The following is a 21674-nucleotide window of genomic DNA, read 5'->3' as shown; positions in this document are numbered from 1 at the left end:
AATACAATTGCTCCTCTTTTTTCCTCTGTTTTTTATTTCTATTTTTTGTTGAAAAAAGTCAGTACTGTAGCGAGCAGAATGCCTCCTCGGTGTGTTTAAAATTTAAGCAAAGACGGTGCCTTAGGATCAATAGGAACCATGTAACCTAGTTCTTGCATCTCCCATCATTTTGACATGTACACCGGTATAGGGCAACAATATCAAGAAATAAGTAGGGAATAGAGAAATTTGGTTCGGTTAATCAGAATCAATACAGAAAATTTAAGTTTAACACTATATGAATTCAAGGTTTCCACATTTATTTTAATCGTGGACATGTTCTGCCTCATCATCTCTATTGAGAATGATCCACGAAGATGGGCGAGTACATTATTTTTCCCCTTCTTAATATTTGTTACAGGCCATGTGTTTGTACCTCAGTTTTGTCTGATGCAGCCATCTTTCAGCAACGCTGTAGCCTGTAGTTGGTATTTCCCCTTCTTAATATTTGTTACAGGCCATGTGTTTGTACCTCAGTTTTGTCTGATGCAGCCATCTTTCAGCAACGCTGTAGCCTGTAGTTGGTATTTACATAATTTGTTTTCCTTGTTTTGGCAGTGTTTTGTTCGAGAAAAAAGTACTAGACATCAGACAAATATCCAGGGACCATGCAATCCTTAAAATTAGATCCTGCTACAAGGACGCCACGACTGCAACTTACACTAAAGCGTTTGTACACGTGCAGGTCATGCCTTGGTGAATCCTTTACGCCGACGACACGAGAGCAACCGCGCGTCAAGCGCCGTGTCGCACGCGTCCTCAGTCCGTGCGCTTCTCGACACCGGCCACGATAACGTGGCCAATCCGCAGCTTTGCATATACGGAGTATATATAACAACAAAGTAAATGGGCGTGGCATGATTGCGAAGCCAATTTGCTCTGCTCTTTCGGAGAAGTTAGAACCACTGCACGAACTAGCTAGAAACCGAGCACAGACCGGAATCACAATGGCGCAGGCGCAGCCAAGGAGACAAGACGATCCGCTCCAGGCGCAGAAGGGCAACAAGGCTCAGCAAGACCAGGACCTGCAGCCGGAGGAGGCGGCCATCAGGTACGGCCACGTGTTCGCCGTCTCAGGAGACCACGCGGGGCAACCCATGCGGTCCGCGGAGGACAGCGTGGCAGGCGTCCAGGTCCCGCATGGCGCCGGGGGCGGCTTCAGCGCCGCGACCGCCATGGAGACGGCCGCGGCCTACAACCAGGCCGTCGGCGCCGTGCACCCGGGCCAGGCCAGCGACACCGCGGCCATGCACGGCATCACCATGACCCAGACCGCCGTGCCGGGCGGACGCATCGTGACGGAGTCCGTGGCGGGCGGAGTCGTGGGGCAGTACTCCGTGGCCGACCCGTCGCCGCCGGTAGAGGAGGACGCGACCAAGATCACGATCGGCGAGGCGCTGGAGGCGACGGCGAGGGCCGGAGGCGGGCGCCCCATCGACCGCGCCGACGCGGAGGCCATCCGCGCCGCGGAGATGAGCGCGCACGGGGCGGACGTTGCCATGCCCGGCGGCCTTGGCGACCAGGCACGGGCCGCGGCGCGCGCAAACGCCGAGGCCACGCGTGACGGCGACAAGATCAAGCTCGGTGATGTCCTCTCAGACGCGACAGCGAAGCTGGCGGGCGACAAGGCGGCGAGGACCGAGGACGCGACGAGGGTGGTGCAAGCCGAGACTTTCAACGACGCCGAAGCGCGCGCCAAGGCTGGCGGGGTGGGCGCGGCGCTCACCACGGCGGCGAGGCTCAACGAAGACAACGACCTAAGCGACACTTAGAATGTTGTTCCACGCCACGTCACGACTCGTTGTGTAATACATGGAGTATGTATATATGTTAGCAGTAGTAATGTATAATTAGCAAGATCCAAGGATCGGGAGTATGCAAGCATGTGTAGTAACAAGTCTCTGGCACTATAGCTACGAGAGCACAATAAAACGTCGTTCCATGCTGTGACTCTGATCGTCCATTCTAGCTTTGATGCGTTATTCCAATGCATGGACCAACTGACACTAGCAAAATAGCGTAAACTGAGTCAAGACTATCATGAAGTATTCCATCGTTAGCTAATCAATCAATCACAGATCACCATCACATGTTTGGCCACGCTGGGGGCTATTCACGCAGCTCTATTGGGAACCGTGAGGGCCTAGGGAAGTCGTCACATTAACGGATTAACCCCATTCAATCATCTTACACTTACTACATATAAACAGGCTCTGGAACATACATAGAACATTCTGGTCTGCTACATACTGCTAACAGCTCTACAACCATCTGGACATTATCTGTGCTACTATGCACCAGAGAAGAGAGCATGCTGACGATACATGTACTCGCGTACTACTGGGGGTGAAGTTGCTTCGTCTGCTGCTTTCTCTTGCAGCAGTTCCGGGCAGCATTGAGCTGTTCCATCAGGTCCTGAATTGTGGAAGAGGCCTCCTGCAAATAGACACCAAGGGTTTATAGGCGACATGCACACCATCATGAAGTTAGACGACTCCCATTTGTAACAGAGGAACTGGAGCATATTTTTTGGTTAGGAGCAATGTGGTGCATAGTTCTAACAACTAACCCTGAGCTTCTTCTTCAGGTTTTCCTCTTCTTGGTCGCGGCACTTCCTTTCTTCTGCAAAGAGCTCTACCGTTGCCTCTTGCTCCTTAATTGCAAGCTCGAGTTGCCTCTCCACATCCTCAAACTGAAAACAAAAGATAAAACTTCCTCAGGCTATTAAAGAGCACAAGGAGATCCTCAGACCTCCCAGAAATGCCATCCTTATATCCACAGCGACATTCAATCATTTAAACAAAATACAACCGTGGGAAACTTCCTATGGACAAGTAGGTAGAATCAAGGATGGTGTAAAAGAAATTGGGAAGGTAGAAAACAAATTCTATTGAATATTGAATTTTGCATGATAATGTTTGCAATTTTTATCTGTTTGTAGCTAACAGAACTTGCATTTCTAGTTAATTGGGCCTGTTTGAGAGAGTTCCCAATGGAACACCCAAGCTGATCCCATGGGAGCTCTGCCAAATGGTATTTTCATAGAGAATGACTCCCAAAGTGATTCTATGAAACTAATTAAGATGCCAGGAGCTGAAAAACTAGCTTCTCCAGATTCACTTCCTGCACAAAATCATTTCATCCATAGTGTTTATCCTAGAAAATCACTAGAGAATCATTTTCAGCTACATAATCACTTCCCTAGAGAATCAGAAGCAGGAGTTATACCAAATAGGCCCTTATATAGTAACATCTAACAATAATGTAATGCTATTGCATGATTACTCAAGACAATTGGTAATTCACACAAGATACACGGAAAAAAGAAGAGATTCACTAGTCACTACCATGAGTTCCAACTAGTAGAAGCAAAATACGATAGCGGATCTTAAAACTGCTTACCCTCTCAGTCAGAGACTTATTCTTATCCCGCTCGATTTGTAGTTCCCTTGATAATGATTCCTGCAACATCAAGATTCTACAAAAGAATATAATTAAAATGGCATGTCAAGTCTGGTACAACATGGGCTAAAGTTATCTTTATTAAAATTGTGTTAATCAGATCAGGACCTGCACAGTTATTTTTATGATCAACGATCAGTTCACACAAAATTTTGTTGTTTAGTCAGACCTTTGTACTCTAAAAAAACTTAAATAAATGTAAGCAACATACTTAATAATGATTTATGACAAATTATATGTGGAAATATGAAATTTCAGGCAATTTTTGGTTCAGTTTTGACCAATATTAAGGTTGAATTTAGATCTCTTGGAGAAATTGGGATGGTAAGGAGTTTCGATGATCACTAATCACTTGCCAATTTGGAACAGGACACAAATAAAATAATCAGGTAGCAGACGGTAAGTTTAGGCATAACAAAATTCCCTCCATTATTTTTCATTTCTTGTCCTTGAATCCATGTCATCAAACTTTCAAAATGATATTTGTCTTTAGAAAGTACAATTATGTTAATAAACATTAGTATAATCCTAAGGGCATCCGGAGTGTAAGAACTTCACCAGCCTTAAGGATGATCTGGCATCTTTGAGGGCGACCTTAAACGTTACAGCGCCCGTCTCGAGCCAAAAGATCCTAGGGACAGGTCTCAAGCTTTAAGCTGGGTCTTAAGAATAAAAAAAATGACAAAACAAAACAGAAGAAGGCGAGGAACCCCGTGGAGGAGCACTGCCGACATTGCGAGGCTGCCGGCCATGCTGCTGCAACCCACGCGCACGGGCGTGGTTTTGATGTCGGAGCGCCCATAGGCCTGGCATCACCACCTTCGCGAGGCCATGGATCAAGATTTGCTGCTGATTGAGGCTCTAATCAGAAGGGGAAATGTTAGCAATGTGTTTTAGGCAGGTCCTATGGATCCTTGATTGATTGGCATGCGGCTGCACTGGCCATCCTGGCGGTAGAATAGGCAAGGTAGTCTTAATTGATTTGTACTGAATAGGCAAGGATCCTTGATTGATTGGTACTGATTCTATAAACCATTTACAGATCCTTGCCTATATATGTGTACAAGCTTTGCCTCTCCATAATCAATCATTATTCCAGGCTACATACTCTTTCAGGAAATGAGCGATTGGCACCAAGCTCCACAACAACCTAATCGCGGAGGGCGCAGAGCCGCTACGCATAGAGCAGTGAACTCGAACTGGTGTCCGAACCAGATGGCGAGATAATAGGCATGAACGCTGGCTTGAGCTCCTCCCTGCTGTGGCAATGCGGCCATGCGGGAGATGAAGTCGTCAGCGGCAGCGGCACCGTCCCTGCTGTGGGGAACCAGTAAATGGTTGAGGCATTTTTTTATTTCTAAATGGAGCCCATCTAATGACCGACTGCAGCCTTTAACATAGCAGGTTCAGTCTTTACCGAGCGCGGGTCCACCTTAAGGTTAAGGGCGACCACAACCACTCTGAATGCCCTAAAAATGTACTCCCTCCATTCTAAAATGTTAGTGGTTTACTAGAGTGGAGGGCATTGCATTGCTTCACCACAAATGGATGGCCTTCTATTTGCGGATTGATTCTTAATTTGAAATCCCTGGTGTGCAAGACGTTTTTCATGTTGTAATAAGTGTGGACTGATGTCTCTTCCTTTAAGAGGGCAGAAGCCGGAGCCATCATTCCATTATCTAAAAAGAGTGGTTTTAGTTTTATCCTAAGTCAAACAACAACTGGGAGTCCAGGGGATCACCTTCGGACCAAAGTAAGGTCTGCCTACTCCCGGAAGGGCGCATGCATGAAGGCCGGTTTCAAAATTTAACTGATCGTGTGAGGAATAGATGCAACGCATGGGATGAAAGGTGTCTGTCTGCTGGTGGGAAGGATGTGCTAATCAAAGCAGTTGCTCAGGCCATTCCGGTGTACATAATGAGTGTTATCAAGCTCCCGGCATCAATTCATGTGTCCCTGGAGGGAAGTATCTAGATTTTTTTTTTGACTGTCAACGGGGGGAAAGACTCCCCACCCGATTTTATTTGTGTGATCTAGGTCTCTTTTGGAGACCCATCAAATTCAAAGTTTTACATCACACAGTTTGCAAGGTCAGTTACATAGGGGTATTAGGAAACTACACCATGCATCGGCTACCGTTCTATGCTTCTTTGGCAAACTTATTCCGTGGGTCGGAAGCGGGGCATCGCCCCTCCATTTGTCTCTTAGGCCTGGCCTCGCCGGGCCGATCCGGGTGGAAGACATTGTCAAGTGGGGCGTTTGGCTGGGGTGGCACATCTGTTAAAAGATAACACAGGTGTCCTAAGATGAGCTCAACGAGAACAAAAATCTCGTGTGGAACAAAAGGGTAAAAGCTCGTTTGATTCTGATTTCCAGTACGAATACGAACCGTGAAAGCGTGGCCTATCGATCCTTTAGACCTTCGGAGTTTGAAGCTAGAGGTGTCAAAAAAGTTACCATAGGGATAACTGGCTTGTGGCAGCCAAGCGTTCATAGCGACGTTGCTTTTTGATCCTTCGATGTCGCCTCTTCCGTATCCAGAAATTTTGGTGGAACGAACAGACTGGAGGCTGGCATACCCACTGGATTGCTTGGGATAAATTTACAAAGTCCAAAAGTGAGGGTGGGTTGGGATTCCGAGATCTCAAAATCTTTAATCAAGCTTTGCTAGGAAGGCAAGCATGGAGGCTTTAAGAGAGACAAGGGAGTCTTTGTGCCCGTGTACTGAAGGCTAACTGCAGCTCGGTCCAGGCTCTACTGAAGAACTCGACGAGGGACCGAGGACAACTACGCCTAATAGCGGAGGAGGCGAGAAAGGCCGGGAGCCTCATGTTTGAGTGGAAAGTAGTCCACACGAGAAGAGAGGGAAATCGTGCTGCCCATGAGCTCGCACAACTGGTTCTGAGACCAAATAGTTCGGCCGTTTGATGCCACACAGTGCCAGCTTGTATCGAGCAAATTATTGCTCAAGATTGTAGTATGAATACTGAGCAATAAAAGAGCCTCTCTTTTCCTCGCAAAAAAAAAAGGTCAAACGTCTCTAGCTTTAATTTATAGAAAAATGCACAAACATTTACAATATGTTTCTATGGTCCCTTTTTGATATTGTAAATGTTAATATGTTTTTCTGTAAACTTAGGACATAGTTGGACAAGTTTGACTTAGGACAAATGTCATACGTCTGATGAGAGGCCCCCAACCCAGAGCTAATGGGCCTAGCGAGGCCCAAAGGAGGGCGCTGGTCGGTCTCAACCAGTTCCAACGCACCCCAGGGGCGTCGCGCGCCAGGAGGAGGGGTGCTGACGCCCTCGCCGCCGCCTTCGTTCGGAAGAGATTAAAGAGCGTACCCAGTGCAGAGAACTCCCGCTCTGTGCGGAGTCTGGGGAAGGGTGTCAGTGGCAAGCCTTACCCTCGCCTGTGCAATGCGAGGAGACCGCGATTCGAACCCGGGACCTTTCGGTCACAGGTGGTAAGACTCTACCGCTTGCAAGACTAGGAGAATTATTATGTTAGGAGTTTGATTTGTTTATGAAAGGAGAATCCAATCTATAAGCATATCTCCCATAGTTGCTTGGAACACAAGTCCTATAGGGACTATAAATATAGGGAGGATGTAATCAATCTAATCTAAGCAAGAATAGAGCAATTGCTCCTTCACCTATTCCTCTCCTCTCTCCTTGCCGCCACCCTCCCTATCCCTGTGCCATCCCCCTCTCCCACGGCACCAACCCTAGCCACCACCTCTCCACCATAGCCGCCACCCCCTCCCCCCCAGGAGGACCCTTACACCTGGTATCGCAGAGACCAGATCGACCCCACACCGCTGCCATGGGTGCCAACGCCAATGCCGCAGACATGAAGGCCATGTTCGATACCCTCGTCGCAGACCTCCACAAGCAGTTCGACTCCGTCAAGGAGCAGTTCAACAACATCAACGACCGCCTGAGGAACATTGAACAAAGACCAAACGGATGAGGCTGCCGCTACAGCTCGTGCCCAACGCGAGCGTGAGGTTGCCGCCACCAAGCTGGAGGCTGACGCCAAGCGTGCCATGGAGGAAGCCGGTCGAGCCTTCCTCAAGGAGCAGAAGGAATTAGCAACGTCATCCGCAATCCCTGAGATTGTAGATGACTAGGAGGGCAAGCTCTTCGATGACCTCAACAAGCCAGAGGCGCCCAAGACGAACCTCCCGCCACCGTGCCCATACCCCTGGACACCATCGGGCTCCTTCCCTGTCTTGACGCCATGCATCCACAAGCTGTCGTTCCCCACGTTCGACGCCAAGGAGGATCCATTGCCATGGATCAATCGTTGTGAGCAATTCTTAAGGGGCCAAAAGACCCCAGAAACCGAGCAAGTATGGTATGCATCTTATCATCTTATAGGTGGCCCACAACAGTGGTACATGCACCTCACACAAAACAAGGCGGTGACGGACTAGGCATACTTTGCCTGCTGCGTCAACGAGCGCTTCGGCCCCCCTACCCGGCGCAACCCATTGGGCGAGCTCGCGTCCCTGCGCAAGACTGGCACCATCGACGACTATACGGAGTGCTTCCTAGCGCACAAAGTTCAAAAAGGCGACGCCTTAGGCGCGACTAGTCGCTAGTCGATGGGTTCCCGCCTGGCCTATGGGGGTAGGCGGACATCCAGGCGCAAGAAGGTAGGTCGCCGGTGGGGGAGGTCGCAGCGGGAGGTCGCCGGTGGGGGAGGAGCTGAGAGCGGCGACGGGCGCGTGTGCGGGTGGCAGCAGGCGGGGGGGGGGGGGGTCCTACCTGGCCTAAGGGGTAGGCGGACCCTTAGGCGGCGCCAGCTCGTCGGCGGCGCCGGTGGGGGAGGAGGAGCTTTTGGCGGAGGTCGCCGGTAGAGGAGGAGCTGCGGGGCAGGGGCGGGCGCGTGCGCGGGCGGGGGCGGGCACGCACTAGAGGAGAGAGAGATGCCGGAGAGGGAGAGGAATCGGAGGCGGCGGCTGATGCGGGCTACCGAACAGAGGAAGCGGCGTCGAGCAGAGGATGCGGGAGACCGAACAGAAGGATAAGGTTGGAGACCTGGAGTGGGAGATGGGCTGGACTGTTGCCATTTGGGCCTTTCTATCTCTCTAAGCCAGCCTTTCAATCTATCTAAACCCACTATTTCAGCTGTTTATTTTTTCTTTTAGAAGATAATATATGTATATTAGTATATATACAAAACGCCTAGAAAAACGCCTTAAAACGCCTAGGCTCGCTTAAGCTCGCCTAGGCTCTAGGCTATGGGTCATCGCCTAGAAGTCGCCTAGCGCCTAGCTGAACTTTGCTAGCGCACGCGGCTTGCGCTGGGCCCTGGACGAGCAACAGCTGAACACCTACACCGTCGGGCTCCTCAAGCTGCTGAAGACGGACGTCGAGCTCTAGAACCTGCAAGACAAGGAGGTGGCCATGTCCCTCGCCAGGGCGTATGAGCGACGGCTAGCGGTGATCTCCGACGCCAACAAATCACTGGCCACCAAGCCGGCCACTCAGACCGTTGGCTCTGAAGGTGCCCCCATCGACAACTCCGACACCGGCTTCTACACCGGGCGCACCACCAGCCGCTCCACCACGCCCATTCAAGCGCCTCACCGCCGAGGAGATGGCGGAACACCGCCGATCGTGACTCTGCTTCAACTGCGACGAACCCTTCACCCGCGGCCACAAGTGCAAGCACCTCTTCGACATCACAACCATGAACGACTACGACACCAACGACGTCGACAACAGCCTCCTCATGATGATCGGTACCACATAGTCCGTGGTTCGTGGCTGCCCCCCATGTACCTTGCAGGAGTGGTGTCGGGCACTAGCGTCCACATCTTGGTCGACACAGGTGCCACGCACAACATCATCGACATCAACGTCGCAAGTCTCATCGGCCTCCTCGAGCAGCGCATTGACACCACCATCCTCATTGGCAGCAGCAACGAGGTCTCGTGTCGGGCGACATCCTTCAGCGTCCCACTCCGCATTGACGTGGAGATCTTCTACATCGACGCCTTTCTCCTCGACATCGGCAACAACATCGACATCATCCTGGGTACGCCATGGCTGGCCGGCCTTGGACGTCTAACATGGGACTTCTCCACCATGGAGTTCCAATATTACTGCAACGGTCATCCCATCACCTTCCTCGATGTGCACCGCCGACCGTCCTCGCCTTGCCAGCTCCACCTATCAAGAGGGCGCCACGTGAAGCTCCACCCTCACCTCCTCGCGACATCATGAACCGGGCACCCCACCCCCGACGACATCCCCACAAGCATTCTGCTAGGGCGCCCATGGCCACAGGGCACGGTGTCAACACCACGGTGATCTTCATCGACAACTTGGGTCGCCAGCTCATCCACATCAACAACATCTACATCACTCTATGACCCGACTCCAACCTACATCGTCTCTCGCCAGACGAGTTTGACATGGGCCACTTCATGTTCGGCACCATGCTGGACCTGACGACGATGCCATCTACATGCTCCAGCACTACGATCTGGCGTTGAGTTCCAGCCTACATCGTCCCCAACATCGCCAACAGGATCCACGACTTCATCGCTCCACCACGAGAGATGCTCCACTTCACCATCGACACCGCGATTCATCGCCCTCTCCTCGTGGTAGCACGCCAGACAGCAGGATCAAGAGGGGGCGCCAGACCATACAGCTACTACTTCTACAGCTACATCAGCAACCTCCTCTACTGCATGGAGTTCGTTCCCGAGCGCACGCGGGACAACATGATTCGAGCCAACCCAGTCCGTGGTCGTCTCCTTCCTCACATTGAGGCCATTCTGCTAGGACAGGAATTCCCACCCGATGGCGTCAACGACTGGGCCTTGCTTTAGCGCAAGGACGCACTGAGTGGAGAAGGGGGGGGGGTGATGTCATACGTCTGATGAGAGGCCCCCAACCCAGAGCTAATGGGCCTAGCGAGGCCCAAGGGAGGGCGCTGGCCGGTCTCAACCGGTTCCAGCGCAACCCAGGGGGGTCGCGCGCGCCAAGAGGGGTGTCGACCATGGGCGGATCCAAGGGTATTCCCCAGTATTCCGGGAATACCCAACTATTTTGGTACACCTTTATGTATATATGTATGTATACTTGTATATACATATGTATAATGCAATATTCTATAATACTTTTGCTCATTCTAGCCCAAAACAGCTAAAAAAACGGCTTTTCGGCCTGGCTTCCGATCCGCAGTCTCCACTGACCACTCTCCACTTGTCAAGGCTCCATGTTGTTCACCTTTTTGTTTATGCAGCTGCAATTTTCAACCAAAAATATAGATTCTAGAAAGCATTTTTTTTAATGTGGAAGTAGGAATACCCAAGTTTAGAATCGTGGCTCCGCCACTGGTGTCGACGCCCTCACTGCCGCCTTCGTCCGGAAGAGATTTGACTAGGAGAATTATTATGTTAAGAGTTTGGTTTGTTTAGGAAAGGAAAATCCAATCTATAGGATATCTCCCATAGTTGCTTGGAACACAGGTCCTATAGGGACTACAAATATAGGGAGGATGTAATCAATCTAATCTAAGCAAGAATAGAGCAATTGCTCCTTCCCCTATCCCTCTCCTCTCTCCTTGCCGCCGCCTTCCCGCTCCCTGTGCCATCCCCCTCTCCCACGCCGCCAACCCTAGCCACAACCCCTCCACCCCCTCCCCCCAGGAGGACCCTTGAAACAAAACTAAAAAGACTTAAAATTTGAAATGGAGGTAGTAGCCAAAGTTATGTCGTTAATACATGAGAGGTTAACGACGAACATAATAATCAACCAGTGAACCTTAACCAAATTAAGGGGAAGGTCTGACTAGATTTTGGATAAACATTTCTAATATGTACCTGTCCTCTAGCGATGAATTTTCTTCCTTCAATTTCTTGATGACAGCTTCAGGGTCCATAATGGATTCCCCGTCTCCATTAGTTGTTACATTTACTTCCTGGAAAGCAGAGACAAGAAAATATGATAAATGATTAATTTCTAATTCAAGAATTAACAAAAGCAATTCGCAAATTGCAACCAGTGATCCATTAGTTATTAGTTATCAGTTTATGCCAGTACCACTACATAAACAACTAGAAATTTTCAGATCAAGTAAGTGACATTAATGCATTTATTCAGAGTAACAGGAGTAAATTTTCTTTTCAAAAAAGATCTATAATTTCTTACTTCAATATATGATATACTTTACAAAATCTGCTTCGTCCTTCCATAGTTTCATGTGTGTTGAGAGCATCACACAGCTTAGTATAAATTCATCATGGAGCAAATTACATTCGTCCTGATCTATGGGTTTGCATCAGATCACACAGCCCTGCATTTACAACTCATAGCATGCTGGGAAAAGTGAGGTACACAAAGCTTCCAGCTCTAGGAACATACAACAACAACAACAACAAAGCCTTCATTCCCTTGCCTTCCAGAAAGAAACAAACACATGACTATATGTTAGGCATAGAAAGATAGGCTGGCCGCTGGCATGCAAGCATGTGCCATGGTTTACTTAATAATCACCGAGTACAGTTTAAGCAAAAGATGCTAGCAGTGAGAAGGGTTTGAACTAGTTCTATACCATATTTTTCTTCTTTAATCATAATAAGCAGATATCCTGCATATTCGAGCTAAAAAATGTAGGGGCAGTGAAACTACCTTTGATTGGCATTTGGCAGCAATCCTCTCACTTCGTTTTACTCCATTGGGAGGTGGCAAACTTGTATTCACTTTACAGAAAGATTTTTCAGGTGTCCTTAGGATAGGGGAAGTTGATCTAAATGGGGCGCCAGCAATCTCAGTATTGCCACCACCACCTGTATCTGACAAACCATGCAAAACTGATCTTTCAGGTCTTACGGTATTTGCAGACTTTTCAGCTCTCTGCTGGGATATTGTTCTTGAAGATGATCTGTCAGCACTTCTGATCCTTTGCAAGTAACCTGACTTCAAGGAACCTTTCCCAAATGGACGTGGTGACAGTCCTGCATGCAGATTATCATCAGCTGAACTATATGTCCCAATTGAGGAAAAACTGACTTAATCCAACAACAGTCTTTGCATTTTTTTCGAAAATGCAGGACAGCTGTGTTTCATTATATTAGAGAGGTGAGGGGGGGGGGGGGGGGGGGGGGGGGGGGAGCCAACAGGATCCTCACTCATACGGGGACCAAATATGAGTGAGGCTTTTACATGGTCTCATGATTCATACACAGCGAACAAACACGGCTCAACCTAGACCTATCTGACCTAGGTTGCAATCGCAAGTCCTAGCCCTTGCAGATTCTTTGCACCAGCCATGCACCAAAGGCTGTGCTCGTCCTTCAGCTCACTCAAAATCGTGTTAACCGAAGGAGATGACCCCTCAAACACACATGCATTCCTATGTTTCCATATAATCAAGGCGCCGAGTAAAACTAGAGTGTTCACTCCTTTTTGAGCTCCTCTTTAACTCTTCTCATCGTCTTGCGCCACAAATCTGCAAAGGTCAGTTCATTTTGTCAAGAGACTGAATCTGCTAGGTCCAAAGGATTGAACAATCTGAACCATACTTGTCTTGCCACAACACACGTTGTTAAAGGATGTTGTATCATCTCATCTTCTTGATCGGGTAGTGGGCATTTATCCAGATGAGAGAGGTCCCTCTTAGCAAGCCTATCCGCTGTCTTTTACAATAGTCTTTGCATGAACCATATGTAATGGCATATGTAGCCTCTAATTCCTCAATGAAAGGACTATTTTTTCAGTAGTGCAAACTTGGCCAATGTTAAGCCATCAACTAAACTTTCGTAGTTTCCATTAGTATGATTTCAAAAGGGAAAAGGTGCTGCATATCTACTATTTACATAATGCTAAGCTTTTGATATTACATTTTCTCCAAGGGAAGTGAGTCAGTGACCAATATTTTGAGCCTTTTTTATAGTCCCTGGAAACAGAACAAGAGGTACCAAAATTATAACTTGAAATTTGGTACATCATGTATTGGTACCAATGGTACTCTTGCATTGTATATTGCATAAATTCATTGGTGTGTAACAGAAATGTCAAAAACTATTTGGGTGATGCTGCATGATGATCATTTGGTATTCCACTGGTATGAAACCAAGGGAATCGAGGGAAAACCAGTTTTGCATGTTTGTGTCATGAAGATGCAGAATGCAAATGACTATAGATGGTAACACCTCAAAATAACCACCTGGGCTGATGTGTACGACAGTCGACAGGTGAAACGTGGTGAGCACAAGTGAAAGAGATCCATGCCTTTGAGACTTTCCAAACCACTTTGTTTATTAGGTTATTGATTATAAAAAAGGGTGTACCCAATGCAGAGAGCTCCCACTCTGTGCGGGGTCTGGGGAAGGGTGTTAGTGGCAAGCCTTACCCTCGCCTGTGCAATGCGAGGAGACCGCGACTCGAACCCGGGACCTTCCGGTCACAGGCGGTAAGACTCTACCGCTTGCACCAGGCCTGCCTTCTTATTAGGTTATTGATTATCTCATGATAAAAATAAAACATGCACCCATCCACAGCTTTCCGAACCACTTTGTTTATTAGGTTATTGATTATCTCAGGATAAAAATAAAACATGCACCCATTCACACCAACCAAATGCACAAAACAAGAACATTAACCTACCTCTTTCTCCTTTTCCAGAATCTGTGCTAGCATCATTGATTCCATAGCCAATTCGGTGGCGATTATCAGACCTTGAAAAAACAAATGCATACTAAGATTAGACAAGATTTTCTACAGCATGTGCTAGTTGGCCACAGAACGGGCATTGCCAACTGACAATAAAACAGACCAATATTTCTTCTGCATTCGGTTTAATCGTGCTTCGAGTCTTGCTAGGCAATTTGTGCGTTCAAAGTCCTGCTTGTCATGAGCTGGTTCCACAAAATTTACTTCAAGTACACCTGCATACAAGAACAATCACAGACATACCAAAATACCATACCCTAAAAAGAAAAAAAGCAACAAGATTTCATACCTATGATACCACGGCCGCCACTTCCAGCAGCAGTCCATACTCTCCAAAAAGGCTAAAAGAAATAAATATACTAATCATAAATTCTTAAAAACATTTTCAAGTTGCAGAAAATTTTGCCTAAAATGATCACATCAACATTCTTAACAAGTACCTGGCATTACACGCTAAGAAGAAAGAAAATGAGAAAAAAAAAGGTTAACTATAGGCCTTTTTAAGTAAGGAAGTATAATGGTGCCTGCTCATGCAAAAACACACTGTGAACCATCCACTACTTAGCTATGAATTTTGTAATCTCTGTGCACACAGGAAGTCATTCTGCAAACTGAGAAAAATGCAAAGAAAACATTTTCATTTAGAAAATTTTGTTACATTTTCCCCCCTATTTATTATAATATACCTACTTCAGCAGCGGGTCTCCCCTGTTATTTTCCTTTAAAAAACATCACACATTGCATTTTTAACAGAATACCTTTATTAGGCGATTCTTGTGGTAAACATTAAACCCTTGAATATCAATATGTTGTCTCGCATCTTTAACAAAACCAATTGTCACCTTAGCTGCCATCTGAAAATTTGAGAGATGAGGGAACATAACATGTTATGAGATCAATGCATATGCATCATTATACAGAAAGCTGTGAGACAAAGCTCATTGGTTTACATGCATATCCTTTGGAAGTCCATCGCCCACTGTTGGCTTATAAGTTAGTTGCTTCTTTAGCATGAGATCATTGATAATATTATGGTGTTCAATCTTTTTTCCCCGTAAAATCATTTCGAAGTTCTCCGGGAGCAAAAGATATAAAATTGATGCATAACTCTGCATAAAAGAATCAATATTTAGGGCTTACAGAACTATATCACTCGTTTCAGTTCATGATTTGGTCTTCATATAAAGTTTTCCAATTTCCTTTGTGACTGCGTGCACAGTGCAGTAAAATGCTATACAGTGGACCAAATATTCAGTCATGGAACAAATATTGATTGGGACACAACTGGAATAACTGCTTCACAGAATATAGAAAAAACTGACTGGCACAAATGCATAAGTACATCTAAAACTTACCCTTAGAGAATGTCTATAAGTAAAGAAGTGTTTGGAGTTTGGAAACTGATTTGCCTTCTGGATTTTGTTCTGATCTCTGTTAACACCTCTAATCTGAATATCCTGCAATTTGAGCATCAATAAGGTAGCAGACTACGTTTGTGTCAATATGAACTAATTACTTACTAGTTTGACACTTACATTTGCGTCAGCATCAAAATCAAGCTCCAGCTCTCCTTCATCATCCTCCCACAGATTGTATATAATAATTCGAGTTCCTTGTTCCCCTATGGAGCCAAACTACAGATAAGCAGCATACAGACATCAAGAACACATAAATGCCTCCACTGGAAATGAGTGTATACTATTCCCAAAGCAGAAATCATGACAACAGGAAACCTCAAATAGTTGAAAATACAGCTACATTTACAGCCATCAAATTACATCAGCTATACCTCCTGAATAAGTTCTGCTTCTGTGGAATAAGGAGACCATTGTATTATCGTCTCTAAGCTCATACACCAATCAGTCAATGTTGTCCGTGCCTTCCTTTTCCATTCCTTTTCTTTTTCATAGTCAATCTGCGGGGTTATGTACAAGCGTCACTGCATTAGTGAAAGCTCATGTCCAATTCACTAACTTCATCACTTTATACCGAAAAAAAGGAAGACACAAGTTAGGGCCTGTTTAGACTGCTCTACTCCATGACTCCCTCCCAAACGCCTAAACACCACAACTCCACCGATTTCTGAAGCAGCCAGCATCATAGAACTGGAAGCCTCCTAGTTCATTTTGGTGAAGCAAGTAAGGAGGTGCTCCAAGATCTTATTTTCCTATCTCCCTACCCACCCAGACCAATCTGTTCAGCTGTTCCTCCTGACCTTGGTCCCTCGTGCACAGGAGTTTAGGTATGAAAGCCCTGGTGCTGCCCCTCTGTTTCTGGCTGCCACTTCCTCTCAGAGCGTGCAAAATGGATCTGCCGCAGTCCCTCTGTCTGTCAACACCCATGGCTCCCTGGCGCCCACAGCCATCGCGCAGGGAACTGGCGGCCTGGTCAGGACTCCATCCCCCACCCCTTCAAAATCGAGGTGCTGATCTTGTCAGGGCACCGTCGACATCAAGGCAGCCCAGGAGTACAGAAGAACAGCCACAATTCAGTGTGCCTTGCCGCCTTCGCTGGCGCTTTGCTTATTGTTGTTCTTGTGCTCCCCATCCATGTCGACCTCCACCTACGTATCATCATTACGTTGGTCGCCAATATCACCATCATTTTGCTTCTTGTACTACTAAGGTGGAGATTCTTCATTATAGCTAGAGAAGCAGTGTTGGTCACATTGGAATAATTGTTGTTTGTTTATTCATTTGAGAGTGGAATTGTTCCCTTCATGATGCATGGTAGCAACAGGAGAAAATCCCTTGTATGCTACTTAAACTTATATTGATCCCTTATGAGCCATCGAAAATTTAGCTTAATATGCCATTTAAGTGGAACCCATTGACTAAGTCACCGTTAGAGCTAGTTTGCATGTTAGTATTATTGAATAATTGCCTAAGTGCCCCTAGCCTATTTCTTACCCTCCACCATTGACAGAGACATAGCACTCCTTGCCACTGAGGAACCACCGGTTAGCATCACTTCACTTCCATCCGCAAAGTCGTCATACTGATGCGGGACCGCAACCACTCGCTCAGCAGGGCACACTCAGTGCCGATGGAGATTGGGCCAGATCCAGTTGGCTCGCTATCCCCAAGGCACATGCTCTCTGTTGGCTTGCCCTCTTCAGTTGTTTGAGCACCTGCACAGCCACATCTGTAGCCCCAGTGTTGGTCGTCAAGCCTGTCACTCTTCCTATGCTCTGCTCCCTTGTCATCCAAGTGACTAAGTCCATTCCCTTCATCACAAACTGGTACACCTCTCGAGCCTACCCACTGTGAAGTTTTAGAGTGTAATAGACCGAAACAGGGCCTTGATGTGGCAGCAAGATGGATGACAAGGCCTCGATATAGCTAATAAATGCATAAATGTGGCAGAAAGATGGATGACAAGGCCTTGATACAGCTAAGAAATGCATAAATCCTATTAATTAACTTTTGGACGTACTACATGCCATTACAGCTCGTCCCCACAAACTATGCACATGTGACAACCCTGCTTGCACTCTTCACTTAAAAGGATTGGTTCAGATGGTTAATTACATTTGGAACATTGAGTTACATATTATATTACATTACACCCTCAATAAGCGATGCAAGAATAATCCATCCACATTGGTTTACTCATGATATCATTTTGGCTGAACCCAAACTTGGCGGTATCCCAATCACCTAGTAAACTATTCATATTTGACAAAACAAAATCATCTAACTCAAAGTTAAAGTGTTGACAAAAGAAACCACTATTAAAGCAATAAAAAATATCACCAACATAAAGATGATGCAGGCAATAAAGCAATGGTGAAATCAAGCCTACCATAGGAACAATGATATCTTCTTTGTTGGTGCTCCTTAGGAAGGTGTATGATAGCATCCCAACACTTTGTGTAGGCCTTCATGCGAACAAAAGGAAGGAGGGTAAATGTCATTGTCAGCTTTGCAAGGAAAATGAATTAAGAAATCTTATAAAGTGCATAGCTGAAGAGAAATGTATAGCCTGCTTGTTATGAAAGCTCTAATGCTAAATTAGCATGGTCGACCCAGGGATGGCCAGTGTGCATGGCAACACAAATTTAGTGATGAGAAAGATACACTTCTACCATATTTCAAGGAATGAAGACAACCTTGTTCCTTCAATACCACGACTACGTGAAAACACCAAGACATCAGCACCAAGTCTCATCGTACTTGTCTTAAAACCATTTCCATCTGCAAAGAAGCAGAGTAAGCAAACTGAATCTCAGTGTTGTGTTGTGTTGTGGTCAGAAAATGACAAACGGGATTCAAAACAATCAACTTACATTGTCCAATGGTATTCTTGACTTTGCTCTTCGCAGAATAACCCAAGGACATACAATGACGCATCTTATCTGGGTTCATCCCCCCGCCATTGTCTATCAACAATTCAAAATGAAATTAAATGAGGTAGGAGATAGACAATGATGAGCAACGTTATCACTACATCTGTAACCTTCAGTGAAGCACATTTTGTGAAAAAGAAAATGCTAGGATCCTATGGCACTATGATTTACTTTTGGAGTGAAGGATAGCGAAGTTGTTACAATCAACTCTAGCACAAAAGCATGCTATGAAATATAGCATGAGCACAACAGAAACACATCCAATATATTCTTAAAAGGAACTTCTGCAATCAGTTCATGAAAGCATGACAAGTCGCCCATGCAAGATGGGACGGTTTCCTCGCACCTTCAATAAGGAGCATTCGAGTCCCATCCTTCTTACTTTCCATCATGTCAATGTGCACATATGTCGCTCCATTCACAACCTTGCAAACAAACATCCACAAGGTAAGCACACAAGGCCCGAAAAACAACACCTTAGACCTGAAGAAATTGAATCTTCATTTCAGTCAAGCACACATACTTCATCAAGAGAGTTGTCCAGCAGCTCGGCGAAAGCTGTGAAATCAACTAAGGCATCATAATCTAGCAGCAGTTATAGCCAACAAGGCAAGGGAGCCAAAAAAAATGCCTCGCTGCTTGGGCATGCATGAAATGGAAGGTACCTCCAAGTGCCCACTTGTGGCTTGTCGCGTTGGAATGTAGAAATTTGGGATGCACACGAACATGATCCATTCCAGAATCTGACGATAGCAAATACAGAACAACTGAATGGTCAAGGTCATATGGAAGGTAAGATATATAAAGCAAAGACAGAACACCTTAGATCAGAGCGTGTCATGAAAAATATGTGCATGCTCAGAAGAATATCCAAGAAGGAATAGACAAACATATTTTCTTTAGTTATTTTCCCGAAAACACGACATGCAGTTCAGTAGCCCAGCTCCTACTACAGTAGACTTTTCTTCGCCACCCATCGGAGGGAACAATGATGCAGATAATGTTGCGAGCTGTTACCAGAATGCTGCGCCGCCTCGACCGCAAGCAGGTGATCCGACTTGCCAACATAGTCTCCGGCCTTCCAGAACTGCTTCGTCACGCTCCTTCCCGGCGCCGGCGGAGGGAGTAACTTCACCAGTGGTGGCGGAAGCGGCTCCAGGAAGCCGGCTGGGACCGTGGCGGCAGCGGCCAAGATCCTGGCCTTCTTCTCCTCTCGATCCCTGCCGCCACCACGTCCCGCCACGGGTCGCGACCTCTTCCCACCCCCGGCGCCGGGGGAATCGGAGTCGGTGTCGCTGCTGCTCACATTGATCACCACCTCCAGCGGTCCATCACCGCCAACCCCTCCTCCAGCCACGGCAACCGGCGCCGGCGCCGGCGCTAGGAGGTGGTCGGTGGGATCGGGATCCACAGCGGTGGGGGCCATGGGCGCGGACTGGAGCGATGGTGCTTTCTCGGCGAGGACGCCACCGTGCGTACTCCGTAGTGGGCAGCCCGCAGCTCTATGGAGGGGCAGGGGCGTGCTTTAATTGCTATAAGTGCTTGGAAAAGAAGGCCAGATGGGACGGCACATAACAGCGTCATTGGATGACACGTGGTACATGCACGACAGGGCCCACCAGTTGAAATAACGACAACGCTGTGTTGAGGAACTGGATTCTCGTGGCAAGAGCAACCAAACCGGTCCATAAGGGAAAAAAATGTCCATATACATTGTACAAACAGTCTTTAGGGCAGTCTATAGTCATTGAGGTATTTGGTTCTTTAGTCGCTCCTAAATTTTATGTCACATTGAATATTTAGATACTAATAAAAAGTATTAAATATAAATTAATTACAAAATCAATTATACAGATAGAGGCTAATTTTCAAGATGAAAATTGTAAGCCTAATTAATCCGTCATTAGCACACGTTTACTGTAGCAACACGTTTGTCAAATCATGGACTAATTAGGCTTAAAAGATTCGTCTCGCAAATTAGTCGCAAGTTATGTAATTAGTTTTATAATTAGTCTATATTAATACTCCATATATATATCCAAATATTCGATGTGACAAAAATTTTAGAAGTTCATGTAGGAACCAAACGGCCACTAAGTATCCATATGCTTATAGCTAGCCCATAAGAATAAACAAATAATAAACTCTCTCTCTCTCCTTCCCTCTGTGTCCACGACTAACATACAGCCTGTTCGGTTGGCTGGTTCATATCGTTGCTAGCTCGTAAAAAGTATTGCTGACTGATTTATGTGAAAAAAAAAAATATTATTCCAAAAGCCGCAGCCAAACAACAGTCTGATAGTTCGATCGCCGGAGCTCAAACACCGCAGGAGATCCGAGACCTTGCTAGTGCTGGCGGAGGGCAGGGGCCGTCGCGTGCCCTTCCTCGGCCTCATCTGCATCGGTCGAGGAGGTCTAGGAGTTTGCATGCCGACGGAGGGCAGATAAAGGATGGTTCGAGAAGAGGATGACCGATTTGCGGCGGAGGACGACCGATTTGGGCGTGGAGGAAGGGAGGGGTGGAGGCAGACTGAGACACGCGGACGGACGACGACCGGCGGCGACTCTGCATGGGGAGAGAAGGAAGAGATCACGAGAGAGACAGAAACTCTTGTTGGGCTTTGTATGTCTATTTTATTTCCTATGGGCCCCACCTAAACAGGCTGAACATTGTGGAGTAACTGAAAACAGCTATAGCTCACTAACAAAGGGCCCACCTACATAGACCAGTTGGTCCATTATACGTTGAGCTTGCCCTAAGTGGCGGGGTCTACCTAGGCACGTTTGGTTGTTGTCAATGCTCGCCTCGTCTTCGGGCAGGGTTCTGTTCGGTTCGAGGATGAAGTTGTCCAAATCCAATCTCGTGATCATTCACCGGAAAGAAATCCAACTAACCGTCCGCCGGTCCCGTAACTTTTCTTATTTAAATAGAAAATATGTTGCAACGGGAGCAAGTTACGTGGTTACTTAGACCACGTGTAGCTAGAAGATTTATTTCAACAATCACATCCTGTGTTTAAATTCACTTTGGAATCAGACTTTTATACTATGTCTGGTCGCATGCCACCCTAATTTGTATGGTGATATAGACTATGCAAACACTCCATAATCCAATTTATTTTGGA

The 21674-nt window shown here is 46.8% G+C and overlaps 2 protein-coding genes across 6 annotated transcripts; one reads left to right on the top strand and one right to left on the bottom strand.

The window, feature by feature from the left end:
• The first annotated feature begins 913 nt into the window (after nucleotides 1-913).
• Nucleotides 914-1973, top strand: LOC136473608 (late embryogenesis abundant protein 31-like). The gene has a single exon (XM_066471263.1). The coding sequence runs from the start codon at nucleotides 987-989 to the stop codon at nucleotides 1809-1811; it is 825 nt and encodes a 274-aa protein (XP_066327360.1). The 5' UTR covers nucleotides 914-986; the 3' UTR covers nucleotides 1812-1973.
• Nucleotides 1974-2074: 101 nt separating this feature from the next.
• On the bottom strand, nucleotides 2075-20039 carry LOC136473606 (protein MICRORCHIDIA 7-like). 5 transcript variants are annotated; one of them, XM_066471259.1, is made up of 20 exons: nucleotides 19567-20039; nucleotides 19215-19292; nucleotides 19073-19107; nucleotides 18896-18974; nucleotides 18490-18582; nucleotides 18313-18397; nucleotides 18006-18081; nucleotides 15991-16116; nucleotides 15737-15835; nucleotides 15557-15649; nucleotides 15152-15310; nucleotides 14960-15055; nucleotides 14491-14542; nucleotides 14305-14416; nucleotides 14136-14206; nucleotides 12159-12484; nucleotides 11351-11448; nucleotides 3442-3517; nucleotides 2609-2731; nucleotides 2075-2475 (listed from the first exon to the last, which is right to left on the bottom strand). In XM_066471259.1, the coding sequence occupies exons 1-20, from the start codon at nucleotides 19973-19975 to the stop codon at nucleotides 2377-2379; spliced, it is 2385 nt and encodes a 794-aa protein (XP_066327356.1). In that variant the 5' UTR covers nucleotides 19976-20039; the 3' UTR covers nucleotides 2075-2376. The 5 variants fall into 5 exon arrangements, with proteins under 5 accessions (XP_066327356.1, XP_066327358.1, XP_066327359.1 ...); XM_066471258.1 differs by having other exon boundaries at nucleotides 2076-2475; nucleotides 15557-15658; XM_066471261.1 differs by lacking the exon at nucleotides 15152-15310 and having other exon boundaries at nucleotides 15557-15658.
• Between the last annotated feature and the right edge of the window lie 1635 nt (nucleotides 20040-21674).

Source organism: Miscanthus floridulus, chromosome 8 (assembly GCF_019320115.1).
Source record: "Miscanthus floridulus cultivar M001 chromosome 8, ASM1932011v1, whole genome shotgun sequence".
Classification (NCBI taxonomy): Eukaryota; Viridiplantae; Streptophyta; class Magnoliopsida; order Poales; family Poaceae; genus Miscanthus; species Miscanthus floridulus.
The sequence above is the reverse complement of the archived record's forward strand: the minus strand, read 5'-3'. Positions and strand labels throughout refer to the sequence as shown.

Bases quoted from the DNA above. Each gene is read 5' to 3' on its own strand.
- LOC136473608 (XM_066471263.1), top strand. From the start codon at position 987: ATGGCGCAGGCGCAGCCAAGGAGACAAGACGATCCGCTCCAGGCGCAG.
- LOC136473606 (XM_066471258.1), bottom strand. From the start codon at position 19,975: ATGGCCCCCACCGCTGTGGATCCCGATCCCACCGACCACCTCCTAGCG. The intron at 15,836-15,990 runs GTATAGCTGATG...GCTTATCTGTAG, and splicing joins AAGCAGAACTTATTCAGGAG to TTTGGCTCCATAGGGGAACA. The intron at 12,485-14,135 runs GTAGGTTAATGT...ATCTGCATGCAG, and splicing joins TTCTGGAAAAGGAGAAAGAG to GACTGTCACCACGTCCATTT.